Genomic DNA, 22,015 nt, shown 5'->3' with positions numbered 1-22,015 from the left:
AGTGCTGTGGCAGGGCTGTATCATTGATTGGCTCAACTTAATGGGGTAGATCTTGAATCAATGGCTTACCTACTCTCAGTTCTTCATTATTTGGAGGACCAAGGCATTACTCACATTATCCACTTGGCACAAATTGATATTATCTGCATCTCTCTCTGAGATTGGGTGAGACTAGAACTGGAGGTCATAGGTTGAGAGTGAAAAGTGAAATATTGAAGGAGAGCATGAGGAGGAGCTTATCCATTCAGAGGGTGGTGAGAATGTGCAATGAACTGTCAGTGGAAGTGGTGGATTTGGGTTTGATTAAAATATTTAAGAGAAATTTGGTTAAATATATCCATGGGTGGGGTATTGAGGGCTTACAGTGAGAGGAGTAAGAGTTAGGGATGTCCCGAAGGGCGACTTTATCACTCAGAGTGGTAGCTTTATGGAACAAGTTTCCAGGGAAAGTGGTAGAGGTGAATGCAGTTACAATATTTGAAAGGTGTTTGGACAGGTACATGGATAGGAAAGGGTTAAAGGGATATGGGCCAACACAGGCAAAATGGACTAGCTCAGTCAGGTATCTTGTTAGGTATGGATGAGATAGGCTGACGTGTCTGCTTCCATATAACACTAATATTCAACAAGACAAACAGTTATTTGTCTTTTGCGCTACTAATTTCTTTTGAAACTTGTAGAAATGTCTGTGGTTTGCACTGTACTGCTGCCGAAAAACAGCAAATATCATAACATACTATGTCAATGATAACAAACCTATTTCTGATTCTAAGCTTCTAGAAACATAGAAAGTCTACAGCACAATACAGGCCCTTTGGCCCACAAAACTGTGCTGAATATGTCCTTACTTTAGGAACTACCTCGGGTTACCCATGGCCCTCTAGTTATCTAAGCTGCATGTACCTATCCAGGAGTCTCATAAAAGACCCTATCGTATCCGCCTCCACCACTGTTGCTCACAGACCATTCCACGCACTTGCCATTCTCTGCGTGGGGAGGAGAAAAATGTACCCTTGACATCTGCTCTGTACCAACCTCCAAGCACCTTAAAAATGTGCCCTCTTGTGTTAGCCATTTCAGCCCTGGGGAAAAGCCTCTGACTATCCACATGATCAATGCTTCTCATCATCTTATACACCTCTATCATCCTCCACTGCTCCAAGGAGAAAACGCAGAGTTCACTCAACCTATTGTCATAAGGCATGCTCCCCAATCCAGGCAATATACTTGTAAATCTCCTCCGCACCGTTTCTATAGTTCCCACATCCTTCCTGTAGTGAGGTGACCAGAACTGAGCACAGTACTCCAAGTGGGGTCTGACCAGGGTCCTATATAGCTGCAACATTACCTCTCGACTCTTAAATTCAATCCCATGATTGATGAAGGCCAATGCACCGTATGCCTTCTTAACCACAGGGTCAACCTGTGCAGCTGTTATGAACGTCCTGTGGACTCGGACCCCAAGATCCCTCTGACCCTCCACACTGCCAAGAGCCTTACCATTAATACTATATTCTGCCATCATATTTGACTTACCAAACTGAACCACCTCACACTTATCTGTGTTGAATTCTATCTGCCACCTGCCACTTCTCAGCCTAGTTTTACATTGATGTCCCACTGTAACCTCTAATGGGCCTCCACACTATCCACAACTCCCCCAAACTTTGTGACATCTGTAAATTTACTAACCCATCCCTCCACTTCCTCATCCTTCTATGGAGGAGAAAAAGAACAGAGCTTTTAGTTCTAAACTGAGTCAGAATGGATGGAAGGTCATTGATCCAAAACTTCCTCTCTGTTCCTCTCTGCACAGAAATGTCCTGACCTGTGGACAGATTAAGGCATTTTCTGTTATTCTTGGAGGGCTAAGGATGATTTTCTGGAATTTTGCTTGAACAACATGGATTTTATTTCAAATTGAGCTAAATAGGGTTGTGTTTTCTGGAATTTATAGGGTTAAGGGATGATTTAACCAAAGTTTCAAAGATGTTGAGGGAAGGTGAAGGGAAACTTACTACTGCTGACGGAATTCTAGGAATAGAGGCTATTGTCCCAAAATTGTAGCTAGGGTCCTTAAGAGTAGTTCAGAGACATTTCTACAAGTAAAGGTTGCACCACTTCAGCATTCACTTTTGCAAGTGGCACTCAGTGTGAGTTAACTCAGTGTGTCACTCATTAAATGTTAACCCACAGTTAGAAGATTTGGTTTAACAAATATCAAGTGATATGGATGCACTGAGGATTTTTCCAATAAGTAGCACCCAAATCTTTTCAGATTTCAGATTCAAGATTTATCTATCACATGTGGTTGGAAACAAACAGTGAAATGTCTCACTTGCATTAACACCCAGAAGGATCACTCCCTTGTCCATTCATCCTTCCCTAACTGATCTCCCTCCTGGCACTTATCCTTGCAAGCAGAACAAGTACTACAAGTACCTGCTCCTGCACCTACCCTGTCACTACCATTCAGGAACCCAAACAGTGCTTCCAGGTGAGGTGACACTTCACCTGTGAGTCTGTTGGGGTCATATACTGTGTTCCATTTCCTATTCCCGTTCTGAAATGTCCATCCATGGCCTCCCCCACTGTCATGATAAGGCCATACTTAGGTTGCAGGAACAACACCTTATATTCTTTTTGGGTAGCTCCCAGCTGATGTCATGAACATAAATATCTCAAATTTCCAGTAGTACCCCCTACTTCTCCATTTCCCATCCCCTTTTCCCTCTCATGTTATCTCTCTGCTGCTCGTCACCTCCCTTTGGTGCTTCTCCCACCACCCCACCTCTTTTTTACTTTCTTCCATGGCCTTCTGTCTCTTTCACCAATCAACTTCCTAGCTCTTTGCTTCATGCCTCCCCTCCAGGTTTTATCTATTGCCTGCTGTTTCTCTCTACCCTCCCCCCACCTTTCAAATCGACTCAGCTTCTTTTCTCCAGTTCTGCCAAAGGGTTTTGGCCCAAAACATCATCTGTACTCTTTTCCATAGATGCTGCCTGGCCTGCTGAGTTCCTCCAGCGTTGTGTGTGTGTGTGTGTGTGTGTGTCTCAGATTTCCAGCATCTGTAGATTTTCTCTTGTTTAGGATACTCAAGGATGTGCCAGGGCAACCTACAAGATTGCCACACATTCCAGTGTCAACATACCGTACCCACAAACCTCAGCAGAGCAACACAGAATAGAGCAGAGCATAACAAACAACGAACCAACAACTGCAAAACAAATAACACACACAAAATGCTGGTGGAACGCAGCAGGCCAGGCAGCATCTATAGGAAGAAGTACAGTCGACGTTTCGGGCCGAGATCCTTCATCAGGACTAACTGAAAGAAGAGTACTGAAAGATAGTAAGAGATTTGAAGGGGTTGGGGTAGACCTGAAATGATAGGAGAAGACAGGAGGGGGAGGAGGATGAAGCTAAGAGCTGGAAAGTTGATTGGCAAATGGGAAACAAGCTGGAGAAGGGAGAGGGTCATGGGACTGGAGGCCTAGGGGGAAAGAAAGGGGGAGGGGAGCACCAGAGGGAGATGGAGAGTAGGCAAGGAGTGATTGTGAGAGTGGCAGAGAGAGAAAAAAGAGAAAAAGGCAAAAAAGGGGAATAATAAATAAACAAGGGATGGGGTAAGAAGGGGAGGGGGGCATTAACAGAAGTTAGAGAAATCAAGTCAAGTCACTTTTACTGTCATTTTGACCATAACTGCTGGTATAGTGCATAGTAAAAATGAGACAATGTTTTTCAGGACCATGGTGTTACAAGATACAGTACAAAAAACTAGACTGAGCTACGTAATAAAAAAAAACAACACAGAGAAAGCTACACTAGACTACAGACCTACACAGGACTGCATAAAGTGCACAAAAAAAGTGCAGGCATTTACAATAAATAATAAACAGGACAGAAGGGCAAGGTGTCAGTCCAGGCTTCGGGTTCATGCCATCAGGTTGGAGGCTACCCAGATGGAATACAAGGTGTTGTTCCTCCAACCTGAGTGTGGCTTCTTCTTGACAGTAGAGGAGGCCATGGATAGACATATAGATTCCTTGCCTGTTCTCCATCTCCCTCTGGTGCTCCCATCCCCCATTCTTTCTCCCTAGGCCTCCCGTCGCATGATCCTTTCCCTTCTAAAGTTGCATGTAACCCATGCCCAGAGACTACATATAACCCTATACAGAGCCGGAGATGTTCTGTTTGACAGATATTTAGTGGCACTGTAATGAATGAGGGGCAGGGTTGGCTCTGGGCACATGGAGAGGGTAGACAGGTTTCAGATTGGAATAGTAAACACAAAGTACACTGCAGATGCTGTGGTCAAATCAACATGTACAAACAAGCTGGATGAACTCAGCAGGTCAGGCAGCATCTGTTGAAAGGAGCAGTCAACGTTTCAGGCCGAGACCCTTTGTCAGGACAAGAAGGAGGGGAGGGGGCAGGGACCCTATAAAGAAGGTGGGGGGAGTGTGGAAGGTGCCAGGTGAAAAACCAGAGGAAAGGTCAAGGGGTGGGGGAGGGGAAACAGTAAGGGGATAGGCAGGAGAGGTGAAGAAGGAATGTAAGGGGAAAGCACTATGGGTAGTAGAAGAAGGCAGAATCATGAGAGAGGTGATAGGCAGCTGGAAGAGGAGGCAGAGAGAAAGTGGGATGGGGGAAGGGAGAGGGAGGGAATTACTGGAAGTTGGAGAATTCGATGTTCATACCAATGGGCTGGAGACTACCCAGACGGTATATGAATTGTTGCTCCTCCAACCTGAGTTTGGCCTCATCATGACAGTAGAGGAGGCCATGTACGAACATATCCGAATGGGAATGTGAAGCAGAGTTGAAGTGGGTGGCAACCGGGAGATCCTGTCTGTTGTGGTGGACGGAGCAGAGGTGCTTGACCGCTTCGTCGAGCACCTCCACTCCGGACGCCACAATCAGATCTTTCCTCTGATTGGTTTTTCACCTGGCACCTTCCACCCTCCCCAACCTTCTTTATAGGGCCCCTGCCCCATCCTTCTTCAGTCCTGACAAAGGGCCTTGGCCCAAAACGTTGACTGTTCATTTCAATGGATGCTGCCCAACCTGCTGAGTTCATCCAGCTTGTTTGTACGTGTCAGATTGGAATAGAATGGATGTATCTGAAGGCTGTCACACTCTGAGAGCAATTCTGGAATAGCCATCCTGGATTTCCAAGAGTGATAATATTTCAGCAATAATGAAGCAGACTCGATAGGCCAATTGACCCAATTCTGTGCCTATGTCTTATGGTCTTACCAAGCAAAACATGAGGGATATGAGGTCAGGTAACAAGAAGTCTGTGCAAAGTGCTAGGTGGTAAGGAATGCCTTGAAAGTTGGAAATGCGGTTCATTTTGGGGAAAAATACTCTTGGAGTGATGTGGAAACCATAGAAAGGGTGCTGAGGAGATTGACCAGGATGATGACTGGATTGGGGAGCATGCCTTTTGAGAATAGGTTGACTGAACTCAGTCTTTTTTCCTTGGAGAGACGGAGGATGAGACGTGATCTGATAGAGGTGTATACAATGATGAGAGGCATTGATCGTGTGGATAGTCAGGGTCTTTTTTTTTCCCAGAGCTGAAAAGGCTAACATGAGAGGGCACGGAGATCAGAAAAATAAGGGGCTATGGGTAACCCTAGGTAATTTCTAAGGTAAGGACATGTTCAGCACAGCTTTGTGGGCTGAAGTGCCTGTATTGTGCTGTAAATTTTCCATGTTTCTATGTTTCTAGAATATTCCATACGTAAGGGCCCTGGGAAGTTGAAAGGAAGTTTGTCAATGGTAGGTCAATAGAAGCAGGGCCTGCAGCTAAAACCCAAGTAAAGCAGAAGAATGTTGCAGAACTTGGGTCTACAAGGGGATCCAACAAAAGCATGAAAAACTTAAAACTGGGAGTTGAACCAGGATGGATGAGGGTAGTGTGGAGGAGTAAAGGGAACAGGGTGCAAATTAGTAAGGAATCTGCAGAGATTTGAATGAGATTGTGGAGTTTGATGGCATGGAGTTACTTGATGTAATTGGGTGTGGAAGTTCCAAAAACCAGTGTTTGAAAAAATGCCCTCACCTGTTCGATGAAGCGATCAGAGGCCATGCTGTACTTGCTCGTGATGCTACTGCTGAGAGGCTCTGAGTACTCAAACTGAGGGTTATAGGTGTAGTTGGATTTGAAAAATGTCTCCTTCTCCTTGTCAACGTTCATCGGTCTCAGCGCCACCAAGAGGCACGGACTTTTAGCTGGAGGCGGTTCCTGTGGGATATGCCGGGCTATATGAGGGAGGGACGTGGCATTCCTTATCCTGGCTCGGGAGCGACTGGAGCCAGCACTGTTCACATTGAATGAGCTTTCGCTCCGTCTCATCCAGCTGCACTGTCCGTTACTAACAAGGCTTGTCCCCGGTGCTGATGACCTGTTGACCAGCTCACAACTCAGTTTGGCTGAGGTCTGTGATATAGTCCTCAAAGGCGCTTCCTGCTGCACGGCCGAGATGTTGCCCTGTGGCCGAATCCCGTTCCTCTCACTGCTCTTCCTCTCAGCCTCTTTCTTCAGTGGTTTTCCAGTGCTGGTACTCTTGCTGCTCTGAGGTCTGGCCAAAGGTGGAGCTGCTGCATCCAGGACCATCGCCGAAGCCAGGAAGTAATGCTGTGGGAAGTTATAAATTATAAATTATACATTATAAATTATAAATTATATAAATTATTATAAATTATACGTTATAAATCTGCACCATAGGAAAAAAATCACTGAATTTGTATCTTAGAAAGTTGGAAGAAGATACATCCAGAAACAAACCCCTCAACTCACCATGTCAGTCTCAATAATCCTACCCTAATGGATTTTATTCTCATCAACTTCTTCCAGATTCTACCACTCATCTATACTCTCAGGGCAATTTACTACAATTAATCAACCACCCAAACATCTTTGGGGTGCAGGAAGAAGCTGTAGCACCCACACAATCACAGGGAGAATGTGCATACTCCACACAGATGACACTGGAGGTCAGGGAGAAATTTGTATCACTGCATAGGAGACATAGCAGTTCACAGTTCACAGTTCATCTGTACTACTATCCTGGACTGTTGTATTCTCTGCAGAACTTCATGTTCCCTTACAGACAGACAGACATACTTTATTGATCCCGAGGGAAATTGGGTTTCGTTACAGTCACACCAACCAAGAACAATGTAGAAATATAGCAATATAAAACCATAAATACTTAAATAATAACAAGTAAATAATGCCAAGTGGAAATTAGTCCAGGACCAGCCTATTGGCTCAGGGTGTCTGACACTCCAAGGGAGGAGTTGTAAAGTTTGATGGCCACAGGCAGAATGACTTCCTATGATGCTCAGTGTTGCATCTCAGTGGAATGAGTCTCTGGCTGAATGTACTCCTGTGGCTAACCAGTACATTATGGAGTGGATGGGAGACATTGTCCAAGATGGCATGCAACTTCGACAGCATCCTCTTTTCAGACACCACTGTCAAAGAGTCCAGTTCCACACCCATAACATCACTGGCCTTATGAATGAGTTTGTTGATTCTCTTGGTGTCTGCTACCCTCAGCCTGCTGCCCCAGCACACAACAGGAAACATGATAGCACTGGCCACCACAGACTCGTAGAACATCCTCAGCATCGTCCGGCAGATGTTAAAGGACCTCAGTCTCTTCAGGAAATAGAGACGGATCTGACCTTTCTTGTAGACAGCCTCAGTGTTTTTTGACCCAGTCCGGTTTATTGTCAACTCGGATCCCCAGGTATTTGTAATCCTCCACCATGTCCACACTGACCCCTTGGATGGAAACAGGGGTCACCAGTGCCTTAGCCCTCCTCAGGTCCACCACCAGCTCTTTAGTCTTTTTCACATTAAGTTGCTGATGATTCTGCTCACACCATGTGACAAAGTTTCCCTGTACTCAGCCTCATCTCCCTTGCTGATGCATCTAACTATGGCAGAGTCATCAGAAAACTTCTGAAGATGCCAAGACTCTGTGCAGTAATTGAAGTCCGAGGTGTAGATGGTGAAGAGAAAGGGAGACAGGATAGTCCCCTGTGGAGCCCCAGTGCTGCTTACCACTCTGTCTGACACACGGTGTTGCAAGCGCACATACTGTGGTCTGCCAGTCAGGTAATCCATGACACCAGGGAAGCATCCACCTGCATCACTGTCAGCTTCTCACCCTGCAGAACAGGGCAGATGGTGTTGAACGCACTGGAGAAGTCAAAAAACATGACCCTCACAGTGCTCGCTGGCTTGTCCAGGCTTGTCATACAATAATGAAGGACAAGGTGCTGCACGTGAGGCTGCTCAAGATAAGAGCCCACGGTATACTGGAAAGGTACGGACAGAAAGGTACGGACAGGCACGGACAGAAGATCGGCTGACTGGCAGGAACCAAAGAGTGTGAATAAGGTGGGACTATTCTGATTATCTGCCAGTGACTAGTGATGTTCTGCAGGGTTTGATGTTGGGTCTGCTGCTTATATCTTAATGATCTGGAATCTGGAATTGATGGCTGATGATGCAAAGATGGTTTGCAGATGATGCAAAGATAGTTAGAGGGTCAGGAACCAGAGAGTCTGCAGAAGGACTTGGACAGATAAGGAGAATATGCAATGATGTGATAGTCGGAAGACTATGTATGGTCATGCATTTTGGTAGAAGGAATAAAGGTACAGATTGTTTTCTAAACGGCGAGCAAATTTAGAAAATAGAGGTGAAACGGGACTTGGAAATCATCATGCAAGATTCCATAATAGTTAACTTGCAGATTGAGTTAGTAGTAAGGAAGTCAAATGCAATGTTAGCATTCATTTCAAGAGGACTAGAACTTAAAGCAAAGATGTAAGGCAGGTGCTTTTTATAAGGTGTTAGTCAAACCACACTTGGAACATTTTGTGAGCATTTTGGGCCCATTATCTATAAAAAAATGATGTCCTGTTGTTGGAGACCATCCAGAGAAGGTTTACGAGAATAATCCTGGGTATGAAAGGGTTAATATATGAGGAGCATTTGATGGCACTGGGCTTATACTCAGAAGAATGATGGGGATTGTATTGAAACTTGTGGACACCCTTAACACCCTTAAAAAGACAGAGAACCTCTAATGGCACTGAATCATCTTCACGTTGTGGACATTGACACTCATTCACCATCAGAGTTCAAACTGAGAATTTTGTTGCATTGAGCACCTTGTCTTCAAGGCCCAGGACCTGAAATCACATTTGGCGCACAATACCCTTGGCTACAAGTCAGAGAGATCCTCATGGCCACAAGCAGAGCTGCTGAAGATGGCCCTTCATGTCCTTTCCCACTGGCATTACAGAGGCTGCAGGGTGTGGATGAGCCAACAGTCAAACACATGGCAATCTCTGCCTTACCAGCAGAAGGATGTTCTCAAAGTTCAAAGTAAATTTCTAATCAGAGATTCCTGCAATCTATAGTATAGTAAATAGAACAAAATCAATGAAATGAAGACGAGAAGCTGTGCAAATGCAAATATAAATAAATAACAATAAATAATGAGAACATGAAATAACAAGACAGAGTCTTAAAGTGAGATCATTGGTTGTGGGAACATCTCAATGGACTGGCAAATGAGCGTAGTTATCCCCTTAGATTGTGAGGTAGTAACTGTTATTGAACCTGGTGGTGTGAGTACCTTCTACCTGATTGCAGTAGTGAGAAAAGACCTGAACAGATGTTGGTGATCTCTGATGATGGATGCTACTTACCTACAACAGCATTTCATGTAGATGTGCTCAGTGGTTGGGAGGGCTTTTACCTGTGATGTTCTACTGCATTCTTCAATGCCTGACCATTTACCATGTATGTCCTATTTTGATTAGTCCTACCAAAATGTAGCACCTCACACTTATCAGCATTAAACTCCATCTGCCATCTTTCAGCCCACTCTTCTAACTGGCCTAAATCTTTCTGCAAGCTTTGAAAACCTCCTTCATTATCCACAATGCCACCTATCTTAGTATCATCTGCATACTTACTAATCCAATTTACCACCCCATCATCCAGATCATTAATGTATATGACAAACAACATTGGACCCAGTACAGATCCCTGAGGCACACCACTAGTCACCGGCTTCCAACCTGACAAACAGTTATCCACCACTACTCTCTGGCATCTCCCATCCAGCCACTGTTGAATCCATTTTACTACTTCAATATTAATACCTAACGATTGAACCTTCCATGCTGAACCTTGTCAAAAGCCTTAATGAAGTCCATATAGACAACATCTACTGCTTTACCCTCATCAACTTACCTAGTAACCTCTTCAAAAAATTCAATGATTTGTCAAACATGACCTTCCACGCACAAATCCATGTTGACTGTTCCTTATCAGACCCTGTCTATCCAGATAATTATTTATACTATCTCTAAGAATACTCTCCATTAATTTACCCGCCACTGACATCAAACTTACAGTCTAATAATTGCTAGGTTTACTCTTAGAACCCTTTTTAAACAATGGAACCACATGAGCAATATGCCAATCCTCCGGCACCATCCCCGTGGTGAATGACATTTGAAATATTTCTGTCAGAGCACCTGCTATTTCTACACTAACTTCCCTTAAGGTCCTAGGGAATATCCTGTCAGGACCCGGAGACTTATCCACTTTTATAGTCTTTAAAAACACCAGTACTTCCTCTTCTTTAATCATCATAGTTTCCATAACTATATTCTAAACACATGTTCTAAAGTGTTACTAAAAATGTTCTAAACACTGAACTGAACACAGCCAGACAAAATGCAACATCAAGCCAATGAGAAGATGTGAAGGCAGGTGGCCAGAACCTCAGCAGAAAGAAAGGGTTAAATGTGGATGAAGGGGCACACACAGTAAAGAGTCAGCACAACCTTGTGGGAATAAAACTAGGGCACTGGGAAACACATTCGAACACCAAGCGTGGACATGTAAACTGCCTTCTGAGTTATCTAAGTTTAAATCTACTACTTGTGTGTGTGTCTGTATTGAGGGAGAGATGGAATGAGGGTTGGGGGTGCTCACTGGCTTTTTGCACTGTAGCATCTGTTTATACCTTCTCTCCATGTGGCTTCTTGGCACCACCTTGACTGAATCAAGGCCGCTTCCATAAAGAAACAGTCAGAGATTGACGATCCAAGTGGAGCAGCTTGGTAATCTACAAATTTGCCGTCTGTCAAAGCCACAGACAAGTAAGTCAGTGAGGAATGAAGGCTAGAAGTCTTGAGGGAGCTGAAATAGGCACCATGCATGCAGTGCTGAAGAAGCTGAAATAAAATGTGATGCAACAGGAGAAAAAAATCAGCTCCTACTGACCATGAAGAGTAAAATAAGGCACTGTGAAAGAATATTTGGCCCATCAGCTCTGTTAGTGATTCGCTGTGCTCATAAGATCATAAGACCAGAAGACATAGCAGAATTAAACTAATCGGCTCATCAAGTCTGTTCCACTATTCCATCATGGCTGATTTATTATCCCTCTCAAACCCATCCTTCTGCCTTCTCCTCATAAACTTCGATATCCTTATTAATCATGAACCTATACACTTCTGCTATAAGTAAACACAATGATTTGGCCTCTATAGCCCTCAGTGGAAATGAATTCTGCAGAATTCCCGCTGCTGAAGAAATTCCTCCTCAGTGATGTATAGAACCTCATTCCACACAAGGAGATGATATGGCCCATTGTGTCAATGCCACTCTGAAATGACTCCCATTTTTCTGTTTTTCCTGTAGACCCCAGTAATACACAACTCTTCAAGTGCTGCTTCACATGTGAACAGGGTATCTATCTCCAACTACTTTCAGCCAGTGATGACTGGATCTTCACCACTCTGAGTGTAGTAATTTCTCTCAACTCCCTTCTAATCTCCTATAAATGAACATAAATCTAGAGTTACCTTCCCTTTGTTCCATGGAAAACAACCTCTGCCTCAATACTCCCTCATATTATTCTCCCACTCTGAAAACACCTTCACACCACGTCTCTTGTTATCCAGTAATCTGGTGACCAAACGTGTGCACAATACTCTTGCTGTGGTCCAACAGGTGTTTAACACAGTACTAAATGGATCTCTCTACTCTTGTTTCAAAAAAAAAGCTGCTCAATAAGGAGAGTATATCTACAGCAAAAAGTTCAAACTGCTGGAGGAACTGAATGCATTTGTGGAAGGGAATGGACAGCCAGCATTTCAGGTTGACACTTTTCACCTGGGCTGCTTAGGGAGCAGATCCCAATGGAACTTGCCTTGCTACCTTCACAGGTTTCCCTAGAATCCTCCATTTCTCTATACTTTTTAATATTGTACTCCACATGTCCCTGCCCTGCTTGCCCTCTCACAATCCCCATTTCTTCAGAGAGAATTTAATTTACCTATATTTGTTCAAAAGTTCAATGTTTAAGGTAAATTTATTATCAAATTAAGTGTATGTCACCATATAAGATCATAAGATATAGGAGCAGAAGTAGGCTATTCGGCCCATTGAGTCTGCTCTGCCATTCGATCATGGGCTGATCCAATTCTTCCAGTCATCCTCACTCCTCTGCCTTCTCCTCTTACCCTTTGATGCCCTGGCTAATCAAGAACCTATCTATCTCTGCCTTAAATTCACCCAAAGTCTTGGCCTCCACAGCCACTCGTGGCAACAAATTTGACTGAGTTACTACCCTCTGACTAAAGTAATTCCTCCACATCTCTGTTCTAAATGGACATCCTTCAATCCTGAAGTCATGCCCTCTTGTTCTAGACTCCCCTGCCATGGGAAATAACTTTGTCATATCTAATCTGTTCAGGCCTTTTAACATCTGGAATCTTTCTATGAGATCCCCCCTCATTTTCCTGAACTCCAGGGAATACAACCTACCAGATGTTCCTCAGTACAGTAAACCTTTAATTCCTGGAGTCATTCTCGTGAATCTTTTCTGAACCCTCTCCAATGTCAGTATATCCTTTCTAAAATAAGGAGCCCAAAACTGCACACAATACTCCAACTGTGGTCTCACGAGTGCCTTATAGAGCCTCAACATCACATCCCAGCTCTTATATTCTATACCTCTGGAAATGAATGCCAACATTGTCTTCACTTTCTGCACCACTGAATCAACCTGGAGGTTAACCTTTAGGGTATCCTGCACCAGGACTCCCAAGTCCCTTTGCATCTCTGCATTTAGAATTCTCTCCCTATCTAAATAATAGTCTGCCTGTTTATTTCTTCCACCTAAGTTCATGACCAGACACTTTCCAACATTGTATTTCATTTGCCACTTCTTTGCTCATTCCCCCAAACAATCTAAGTCTCTCTGCAGGCTCACTGTTTCCTCAACACTATCAGCTCCTCCACCTATCTTCGTATCATTGGCAAATTTAGCCACAAATCCATTAATCCCATAGTCCAAATCATTGACATACATTGTAAAAAGCAGCAGTCCCAACACCGACCCCTGTGGAACTCCACTGGTAACCAACAGCCCTTTATTCCCATTCTCTGCTTCCTGCCAATCAGCCAATGCTCCACCCATGCTAGTAACTTCCCTGTAATACCTCTTATCTTGCTAAGCAGCCTCGTGTGTGCCAACTTGTCAAAGGCCTTCTTAAATCCAAGTGCACCACATCTACTACATCTCCTTTGTCTCCCCTGTTTATACTTCCCTCAAAAAATTGGAGTAGGTTAGTCAGGCAGGATTTTCCTTTCAGGAGACATGCTGGCTTTGGCTTATCTTGTCATGTGCCTCCAGGTACTCTGTAATCTCACCCCTAGTAATCAATTCCAACAACTTCCCAATCACTGAAGTCAAGCTAACAGGTTTATAGTTTCCTTTCTGCTGCCTCCCACCCTTCTTAAATAGTAGAGTAACATGTGCAGTTTTCCAGTCATCCAGTACAATTCAAGAATCTATTCTTTCTTGAAAGATTATTGTTAATGCCTCCTCAAGATCTCCAGCTACTTCCTTCAGAACCCAAGGGTGCATTCCATCAGGTCCTGGAGATTTATCCACCATCAGACCATTGAGCTTCCTGAGTACCTCCTCAGTCATAATTTTCAGTGCATGTACTTCACTTCCCTGACACTCTTGAATGTCCGGCATACTGTAGATGCCTTCCACTGTGATGTCTCTCATTACAATATCTCTAACATCATTTTCTATTGATCCTATATCTACCCTCAACTCTCTTTTACCCTTACACTTAAAAAGCCTTTAGCATCTTCTTTGATATTAGTCACCAGCTTCCTTTCATAATTCATCTTTTCCTTCCTAATGACCTTCTGAGTTTCCTTCTGCATGTTTTTAAAAGCTTCCCTATCCTCTATCTTCCCACTAGATTTGGCTTCCTTGTATGCTCTCTCTTTTGCTTTTACTTTGGCTCTGACTTCACTTGTCAGCCATGTTACTGTCCTTCCTGCTAGTGTCCCTTTCCAGCCAACTTTCACCAGTACCCCTCTCATGCCATTGGAATTTCCTTTATTCCATTAAAATATCGACACATTGGAATTTAGCTTCCCCTTCTCAAATTTCAAAGTGAACTCGATCATATTCCCTAAGAGCTCCTTAACCTTAAGCTCTCTTATCACCTCCGGATCATTGCACAACACCCAATCCAGCACAGCATTTCCCCCTAGTGGGCTCAACAATAAGCTGTTCTAAAAAGCCATCCCTTAGACATTCTCTTGAGGTCCAGTACTTGCCTGGTTTTCCCAATCCACTTTCATGGTAAAATCCCCAATGATTTTCATGACATTACCCTTCTGTCCTGCCTTTTCTATCTCCTGCTGTAATTTGTGATCCACATCCCAGCTGCTGTTTTGAGGCTTGAATACAACTGCCATTTGTGTCCTTTCACTCTTGTCATTTCTTAACTCAACCCATAGAGACTCTACACCTTCCGATTCTATGTCATCCCTTTCTAATGATTTACTATTATTTCTTATACACAGGGCCACCACCCCCTCTGCCTAACGCATCATTCCAATACACAGTACATCCTTGGACTTTCAGCTCCCAATGGTAGCCATCCCTAGCCAAGTTTCAGAGATGGCCACAACATCATACTTGCCAATCTGTCGCTGAATTTCAAGATGATCCATTTATTTCTTTTGCTGATGAGAGATATATTAATGTGAGATTCATTTTCTTGCAGGCATTCTCAGTAGAACAGAAAAATACAATAGAATCAAAACTACACACAAAGACTGACAAACACTTTGCAAATAAAAAAGCAAGTAAATAAATAATACTGAGAACATACAGTAAGTTGTAAAGTCCTTGAAATCTGGTCTGGAGGTTGTGGAGTCAGTTCAGAGTTGAGGTGAGTTCAGGAACCTGATGATTCAAGAGTACTAAATGTTCCTGAACCTGGTGGTATGGGACCATTGGCTCCTGTACCTCCTTCCTGATGACAACAGCAAGAAGAGAGCATGGCCCGGATGATGGGGACCTTGATGACACCCAGAATGCTAATCATAGAAACTTACAGCACAAGAACATGCGCTTCAGCACAATCCACAAACATATTTCAAAAACAGGGTCTTTCTCCCTCATCATCAACCATACTGCTAGTTTTAGTTATTATTGGCAAATGTCTAAAACTATTAACCCAATATTTTAGTCCAAAATAATTAATGTAGACCAGAAAATGAAAGATACCAGAATTGAGCCCTGTATGTCCCTTCTGCATAAATACCCCCAGTTACTAAAATTCCTTTGCCTAATCCTACTGACCCAAACTTTAGTCAAATTTGTTATTTAGATCTCTGAGCATTAACAATTAATAATCAAACTGTGACATGCTCAAATAATATCTTGTTAAAATTCATATAAAGTACATAGAAAGCATATCCCTCTTCCACATCCCTTGTTGCTCCTCAAAAAAAATCTGTAATGTTAGTCAGACATAAGCCTCCTTGAACAATTCCATATTCTTTGTTCTTGATTAACCTGTCTCTAAATACAGATTTTTACAACCTTCAGAATTGATCTCAACAATTTTCTCAGCTAGATTGACCTTTAATGTTCAAAAAGTTCAAAGTAAATTTCACTATCAAAGTACATATATGTCACCATAAGACCACAAGGTATAAGAGCTATTTGGCCTATTGAGTTTGCTCTGCCATTTCATCAATACTGATCCTTTTTTCCTTTCAGCCCCAATCTTCTGCCTTTTCCCCGTATCCCTTTATGCTCTGACTAATCAAGAATCTATCAACCTCTGCCTTAAATATAGCTAATGACTTGGCCTCCACAGCCACCTGTGACAACAAATTCCACATATTCACCATCTTCTGGCTAAAGTAAATCTTCCTCATCTCCATTCTATAAGGACGTACCTCTGTTCTGAGGCTGTGTCCCTGGGTCTTAGACTCCCCCACCATAGGAAACAACCTTTCCCCAAACACTCTATTGAGACCATTCTACATTAGGTTTCAATAAGATCCCCCTCATTCTGCATCTGCAAAAACTTAATTAATCAGATATATCAAATACATCAGCACAGTCGTATCCTCCTCATTGCTTATAGGTTTTGAAAGAATAGCAATTTCAAAACCAATCCCTACAGGAAACATGTGTTTCCTTCCCATCTAAAAAACAACAGCAATTCCTCAACACTTTGCCTTCCTAAACTATGGCCAAATACAAAGTAACTCACACAAAATGCTGGAGGAACTCAGTAGCTCAGATAGCACCTAAGGAGAGGAATAAACAGTTGATCCTTTACTAGGACTCATAAGGCCAAATACATATAAGCAACTGAACTATGTAGCATTTTGTCAACACTTTTTCTGCCCACTTACCCAACAAAATATATCTGTTCATCAAATATAACCAAATCGAGCAGGATTTTTGCTTTCACAAGTCCATTTAGAGATTCCAAATTGATCTATATTTTTTTAAAGAGCCAATCCTTTTGGCTTGAATTATCACTCTGAAAGTTTCATCTGACTTGCCTGTGGGTTTTGGGTTGTTACTGAAAGTTGTGTTCAAAACCTCTTCAGCCTGCTCCCTCAGCAACACAATGTATTCAGGGTAGCTGAATCATTTTAAGTATCACTAAGCTTTGAAATACCAGCTTTTATCTATTCTATTCATTTTTTTGTGTTACTTCCTAATCCTTTACCTGGCATGTGCTGGGACCATGTTCATGTCAGTGGGAAGGGAGACTCAGGTAAATCAGTTTATCAGAATCCCAGCCTCATCTGAAGACAACAGTAGGAAAACAGCAGCCTTGTCCACAAGTGCATTGTTACTCTAATGTACTCTACCTTAAAAACATCTCCTTTGAGGTCCCAGATCAGTCTTAACCTTTCCTTTGACTACCCTTGCGATACTTATATTTATTCATAAGAAAGTACTTGGATTCTATTCACATAATCTGGAGTTTTTATCCTCACTTGCCCCTCCTATTAGACACTGCCCACCTGACCTGAGCTTGAGAAGAATCACCCTTCAGTCCCTCATGGCTGCTGGATAATGCCAGGCTGCTTCACAGTAGAAAGCAGAGGATCTGACTGCCTATTATCAGTCAGGAGAGGGCAAGTAGCAAAGGAGGTAGCACCTCTTCCAATTCATGGCTTCACTCCGCTACCCATTGCCCCAACCATTGTGTTCCAGGAGGGGGTGGCCGCACAGCTTAAGGGCTGATGGGACCTCACTGTTCATTGGGTTGGGTTGCATCAGGTATAAAAAAAATGAATCCTTGGGCTGGGATTGGTTCAGGCTGGCCAAAGTTAGTTCAGATGTTAATTTTATACTCATACCCCAACCCCTTATCCCTTTGGCAATTGTGCATTTATTTCTATTAAGCTATTAGATTAAATGTCAGACATTTAAATCTCTGCTTTACAGTTTTGTTTACATCTGGTCATCAGGTACTCTTCCTTTCACCCTTACAGAACTGTAATCACACTGGTTCTCCTTTCAAGACCTCTCTGTGTGTAGTCCTTTTACTCCTATATATCCTGAAAGCCATCAACTTCAATCAGTTCCATCTAGAACTCACTGAAATTAGCTCATCTCCAGTGCAATGTGTTTATGTTTGACTGTTTCTCAAAACATTACTAAGGCTAATGACAGCAACACACACAAAATGCTGGAGGAACACAGCAGGTCAGGCAATGGAAAAGAATAAGCAAACCATGTTTCAGGGCAAGACCCTTCATCAGATCTGGAAAGGAAGGAGAAAGAAGCAACAATAAGAAGTTGGAGGGAGGGAAAGGAGTACAAGCTGGCAGGTGATAGGTGAAACCAGTTAACAGGAAAGTGGGTGGGTGGGGTGGGGGATGGATGAGGTGAGAAGCTCATCAATTGCAGTTCGGATTGGCAGCAACATCTTCTACACAAGCTTCAGCAGCAATGGTGCACCACCAGTCTGTGTGCTTAGCCACCTGATCTACCCACTTTATACTTATGACTGTGAGGCTAAGTACATCTCCAAAGTGACATGTAAGTTTGCTGATGACACCACTGTTGTTGGCCAAATCAAAGGTGGTAATGAATTGACATTTAGGAGTGAAATTGAAAATCTGGTTTGGTGCCACAACAACCACCTTTGGCACCTGCTCTGCCCAAGATTACAAGAAATGGCAGAGTTATGAATACAGCCTAGTCTATTACAAAAACCTTCTTAGCCTCCATTGACTCCATCTACACATCCTGCTACCTCAGAAAAGCAGCTAATGTAATCAAAGACCTTTCGCACCCTGGTCTTTATCTCAGAAGAACCAAAAGCTTGAAAGTACATACAACCAGGATCAAGGACAGCTTCTATTATAAGACTCTTGAACGTACCACTTGTATGTTAAGATGAGCTCTTGATCTCTCAGTCTACCTTGTCATTGCCCTTGTATCTTATTGTCTATCTGCAATGTATGCTTTCTGTAGCTGTAACAATGAATCCTGCATCTGCTAGCATTTTACCTCTGCGCGACTTCAATGTACTTATGTTTGGGATGATCTGTCTGGAAGGTATGGATAACAATTTTTTTCCACTGTATCTTGGTACACGTGACTATAGCAAATGAAATTATTAAAGACTACTAATGTCCCAAAAATTACAATAATTTTGTTTCTTAGTTCCAACCACATACATTATTGCTTCAAGCCATTGAACATTAATCAATACTGTTTAATATTACATGACCACTGGACTGCTTGTTGGAGATAGGACAGGGAAAAGTCTGGCTGAGTAGCGCAGAATGAAATGAAATGTAAGGAACCAGGGATTCCAAGGGAGAATAAAGGGGCACAAAACATCTGGCAATTGTAATATTGAGTGCAAGCAGATGTGAACCTGGAAACTGTGAAGGTCTGAGCTTCAAAGTGGGGAGACCTATTCAGGTGGCATTGGGGATCCATTTTAGAATGAACAGAACGCTGATTCATGTGTACATGGGAAGGTATAGAATGTACTTTCAGTCTTTGTACAATAGAATGCCCCCCCCCCCCCATCCTGGAGACATTAGTAGTAGTATTCTGTAATATACAATGGAGTTGGGAGCAAAAAGGACTTAATAAATGATTAGGTGGCAGATAAAGTGAGTAACTGAGTTCAAGTATGGTAGAAACATAAAAGGAAATAGTTGTACCAATTGCAGAAAGTACAGAGGTGCCATAAAAGGCAATATGCTGTTGACACATGTTGACATATAGTTCATGATTTATTTATATCATAAAGATCGTTGATGCATATATTATTGACCTCCTACAATGAAACTGTTGTCCCTTAAGACAATTAGGAATAATTGGTGTTAGCCAGGATGGGTAACTTAACTCATCTCAATAATGAACTAATTCCGCAACTTTTGGACAAAATTTCAAGGACTCTGTGTTATTTAGTTCATAGTTTAATTGATTGATGCATTCATTCATTTATATTACTTTGCACAGTTTGTTTTCTTTTGCACATTGCTTTTTTCTCATACTTTGTGTATAGTTTTTCATTGATTTTATTGTACTGTGAATGTCTGTGAGAAAATCAGGCTAGTATCTGATGACACATAGGTATTTTGATAATAAATTTACTTTGAACTTTGAACTAAACATTAGCTAAGCTGAAGCCTTTATACTTTTGTTTGGAACAGGTTTAAGAAGAATTTCTTTTCACCTACAAATTTGTGAATGGGGAACAAAACCTTAGTGAGAGCATTTATGCCTTCAGAAAACAAAATTCTAGCTTAAGAATAGGCAATAGTCAACAGAAGACATATATCTTTGGTTTTTGGTAGTAAGTAACTGTACAGATGTGTATGCAGAGTCGTACAGCATGGAAACTAGCTCTTCTGTCCATCTCTTCCATGTCTACCATGTTGTTCAGCAAGTTTGCCCACCAGAAATGAGACAAGGAACAGACGATAAGAGTTTATTCTGGATGGGGATTATTGTTAACGGTTAATCTTGTCAAGCCAACTCTGCACTCTACATGGCATCAGACATTTCTCTGGCCACTAAATTAACCATCTGCCCTGATAAATACATGAAACCTTCCAACTCCAAGCACTACGTGGTTCTACACTCCAGCATGATCTGGAACAAGGTTTCTTACATTCATTGTTCTTTGTTTGCTTGATTGTTATGCCTGTTATTACAGAGTCACAGTTTCATTACAACGATTGATACAGCTGGACTTATCCATCCTTTCAGACAGCTGCTGGTTCAGATAATTTTCAGTTTTCCTAACATCACAGTTCAAACATCTATTTTTAACTTTCATATGAAGGAATCTTTATCTCTTTGCTTCCATTACTTTTCCCCTATTTTTGTTGCTCTGAAACCTTGAGATAAATAAGGAAGTTTTTGTCTGCAGCACAATGCAGTTGCCCTAGGGTGACCTCTTCTACTGCACATCAACATCTGCCTTTTCTTATTAGCAGTTGTGTTTATATTTATAGAAATACTTCCTTGGTTCAGTTTTCAACTCAGACTCCTCATTTCTTAAGCACCGCAGAAAACAAGGGCATATTGAATAGTGGGGTCAGAGAGCAGGGATCCACAAAATGGTTACCCCTGCCTTTTCCAAGCATCCACTTTAAGAGGAGAAACATCAATGGTTTAAGGTGGATTTTGTCTGCTCTAGCAGGTTATTAATATGTGCATGTGCTGGAGTTAGAGCAACAGCTTAAAGAAGGAATAAATATTACTCAATTCCAAAAGATAATTCTTTCATGACTTAGAAAGAGCCAAAATCAAGAAGGACTAAAACCAAGAAGACCCAGCAAAGAATCAAGGAGGTGGAAGGAAGAAGTCCTAATGGAGAGTTGGAGAGGGATAAAAAAAAAATCAGTCATGATGGAATGGTAGAGCAGTCTTCATGGGCCAAATGGCCAAATTCTGCTCCTACATCTAATGGACATCTCCCCAAGTACCTCCCAATGCCTGAAGAGCACTACATCCGGAGACTAGGGTTACTGGTAAAGATGAGCTGTCACCTTCAACAGTCTGGCCTATTGGATAACAAATGTTATATTTCAATATGTGATGTACACCTGGTAGTCAGTGCCAGAGTCCCAACCTGCCCAATACTTATAGGGAGGAAGTGTTGAGCTTCAAGCTCCACTCAAAGAGCTGTGTAAGATTAGTTCAAGAGTATGTGATAGTTCACACTGGCTTTCTACTGGATTATTCAACGCACCAAGGTATTCCAAATGAATCTTCTTCTGTAAGTTAAAATCCTCCTCTAAATTCTCATTGGAAAATCTGGTGTGTGATGTCACCTCTGGCGAGATGGTGCAAGATATAATATTTCACACTAGATGTTGCTGCAGGCAATGTTTTCTCCATACCTCCACACATGCAAGTCACACTACTCAGCTACCCTCAATGCATTAGCTTCTGGAAGGTGAGCCTTCTTCCTCATCCTTACTGAGTTCAGCAATTCACATAGAGGCACCAGTGCTGCTGGGAAGTACTTTGAAACTGACAGGAGAAAGGCATGAGGATGCAATCACAACATGGGCAGACACAAAGGATGAAAGGAGGTGTGATCTGAGAGGGTTGATTTGATTGCC

At 42.4% G+C, this 22,015-nt stretch overlaps 1 protein-coding gene across 2 annotated transcripts in view; it reads right to left on the bottom strand.

Annotated features, from left to right (window-relative positions):
* Positions 1 to 22,015, bottom strand: part of LOC132406685 (microtubule-associated tyrosine carboxypeptidase-like) — a 77,735-nt gene that overhangs the window by 48,932 nt on the left and 6,788 nt on the right. Inside the window, exons 1-2 of one of the 2 annotated variants that reach the window (XM_059992539.1) lie at positions 15,265 to 15,438; positions 6,071 to 6,646 (exon numbers count right to left, since the gene is read on the bottom strand). In XM_059992539.1, coding sequence (XP_059848522.1) covers positions 6,071 to 6,625 — 555 coding nt within the window. In that variant the 5' untranslated portion in view covers positions 6,626 to 6,646; positions 15,265 to 15,438. Of the gene's footprint in view, positions 1 to 6,070; positions 6,647 to 15,264; positions 15,439 to 22,015 lie in introns of those variants that run through there. The other variant, XM_059992538.1, reaches the window with a different exon arrangement.

The sequence above is a fragment of the Hypanus sabinus genome, chromosome 17, assembly GCF_030144855.1.
Source record: "Hypanus sabinus isolate sHypSab1 chromosome 17, sHypSab1.hap1, whole genome shotgun sequence".
Taxonomy (NCBI): Eukaryota; Metazoa; Chordata; class Chondrichthyes; order Myliobatiformes; family Dasyatidae; genus Hypanus; species Hypanus sabinus.
The sequence above is the reverse complement of the archived record's forward strand: the minus strand, read 5'-3'. Positions and strand labels throughout refer to the sequence as shown.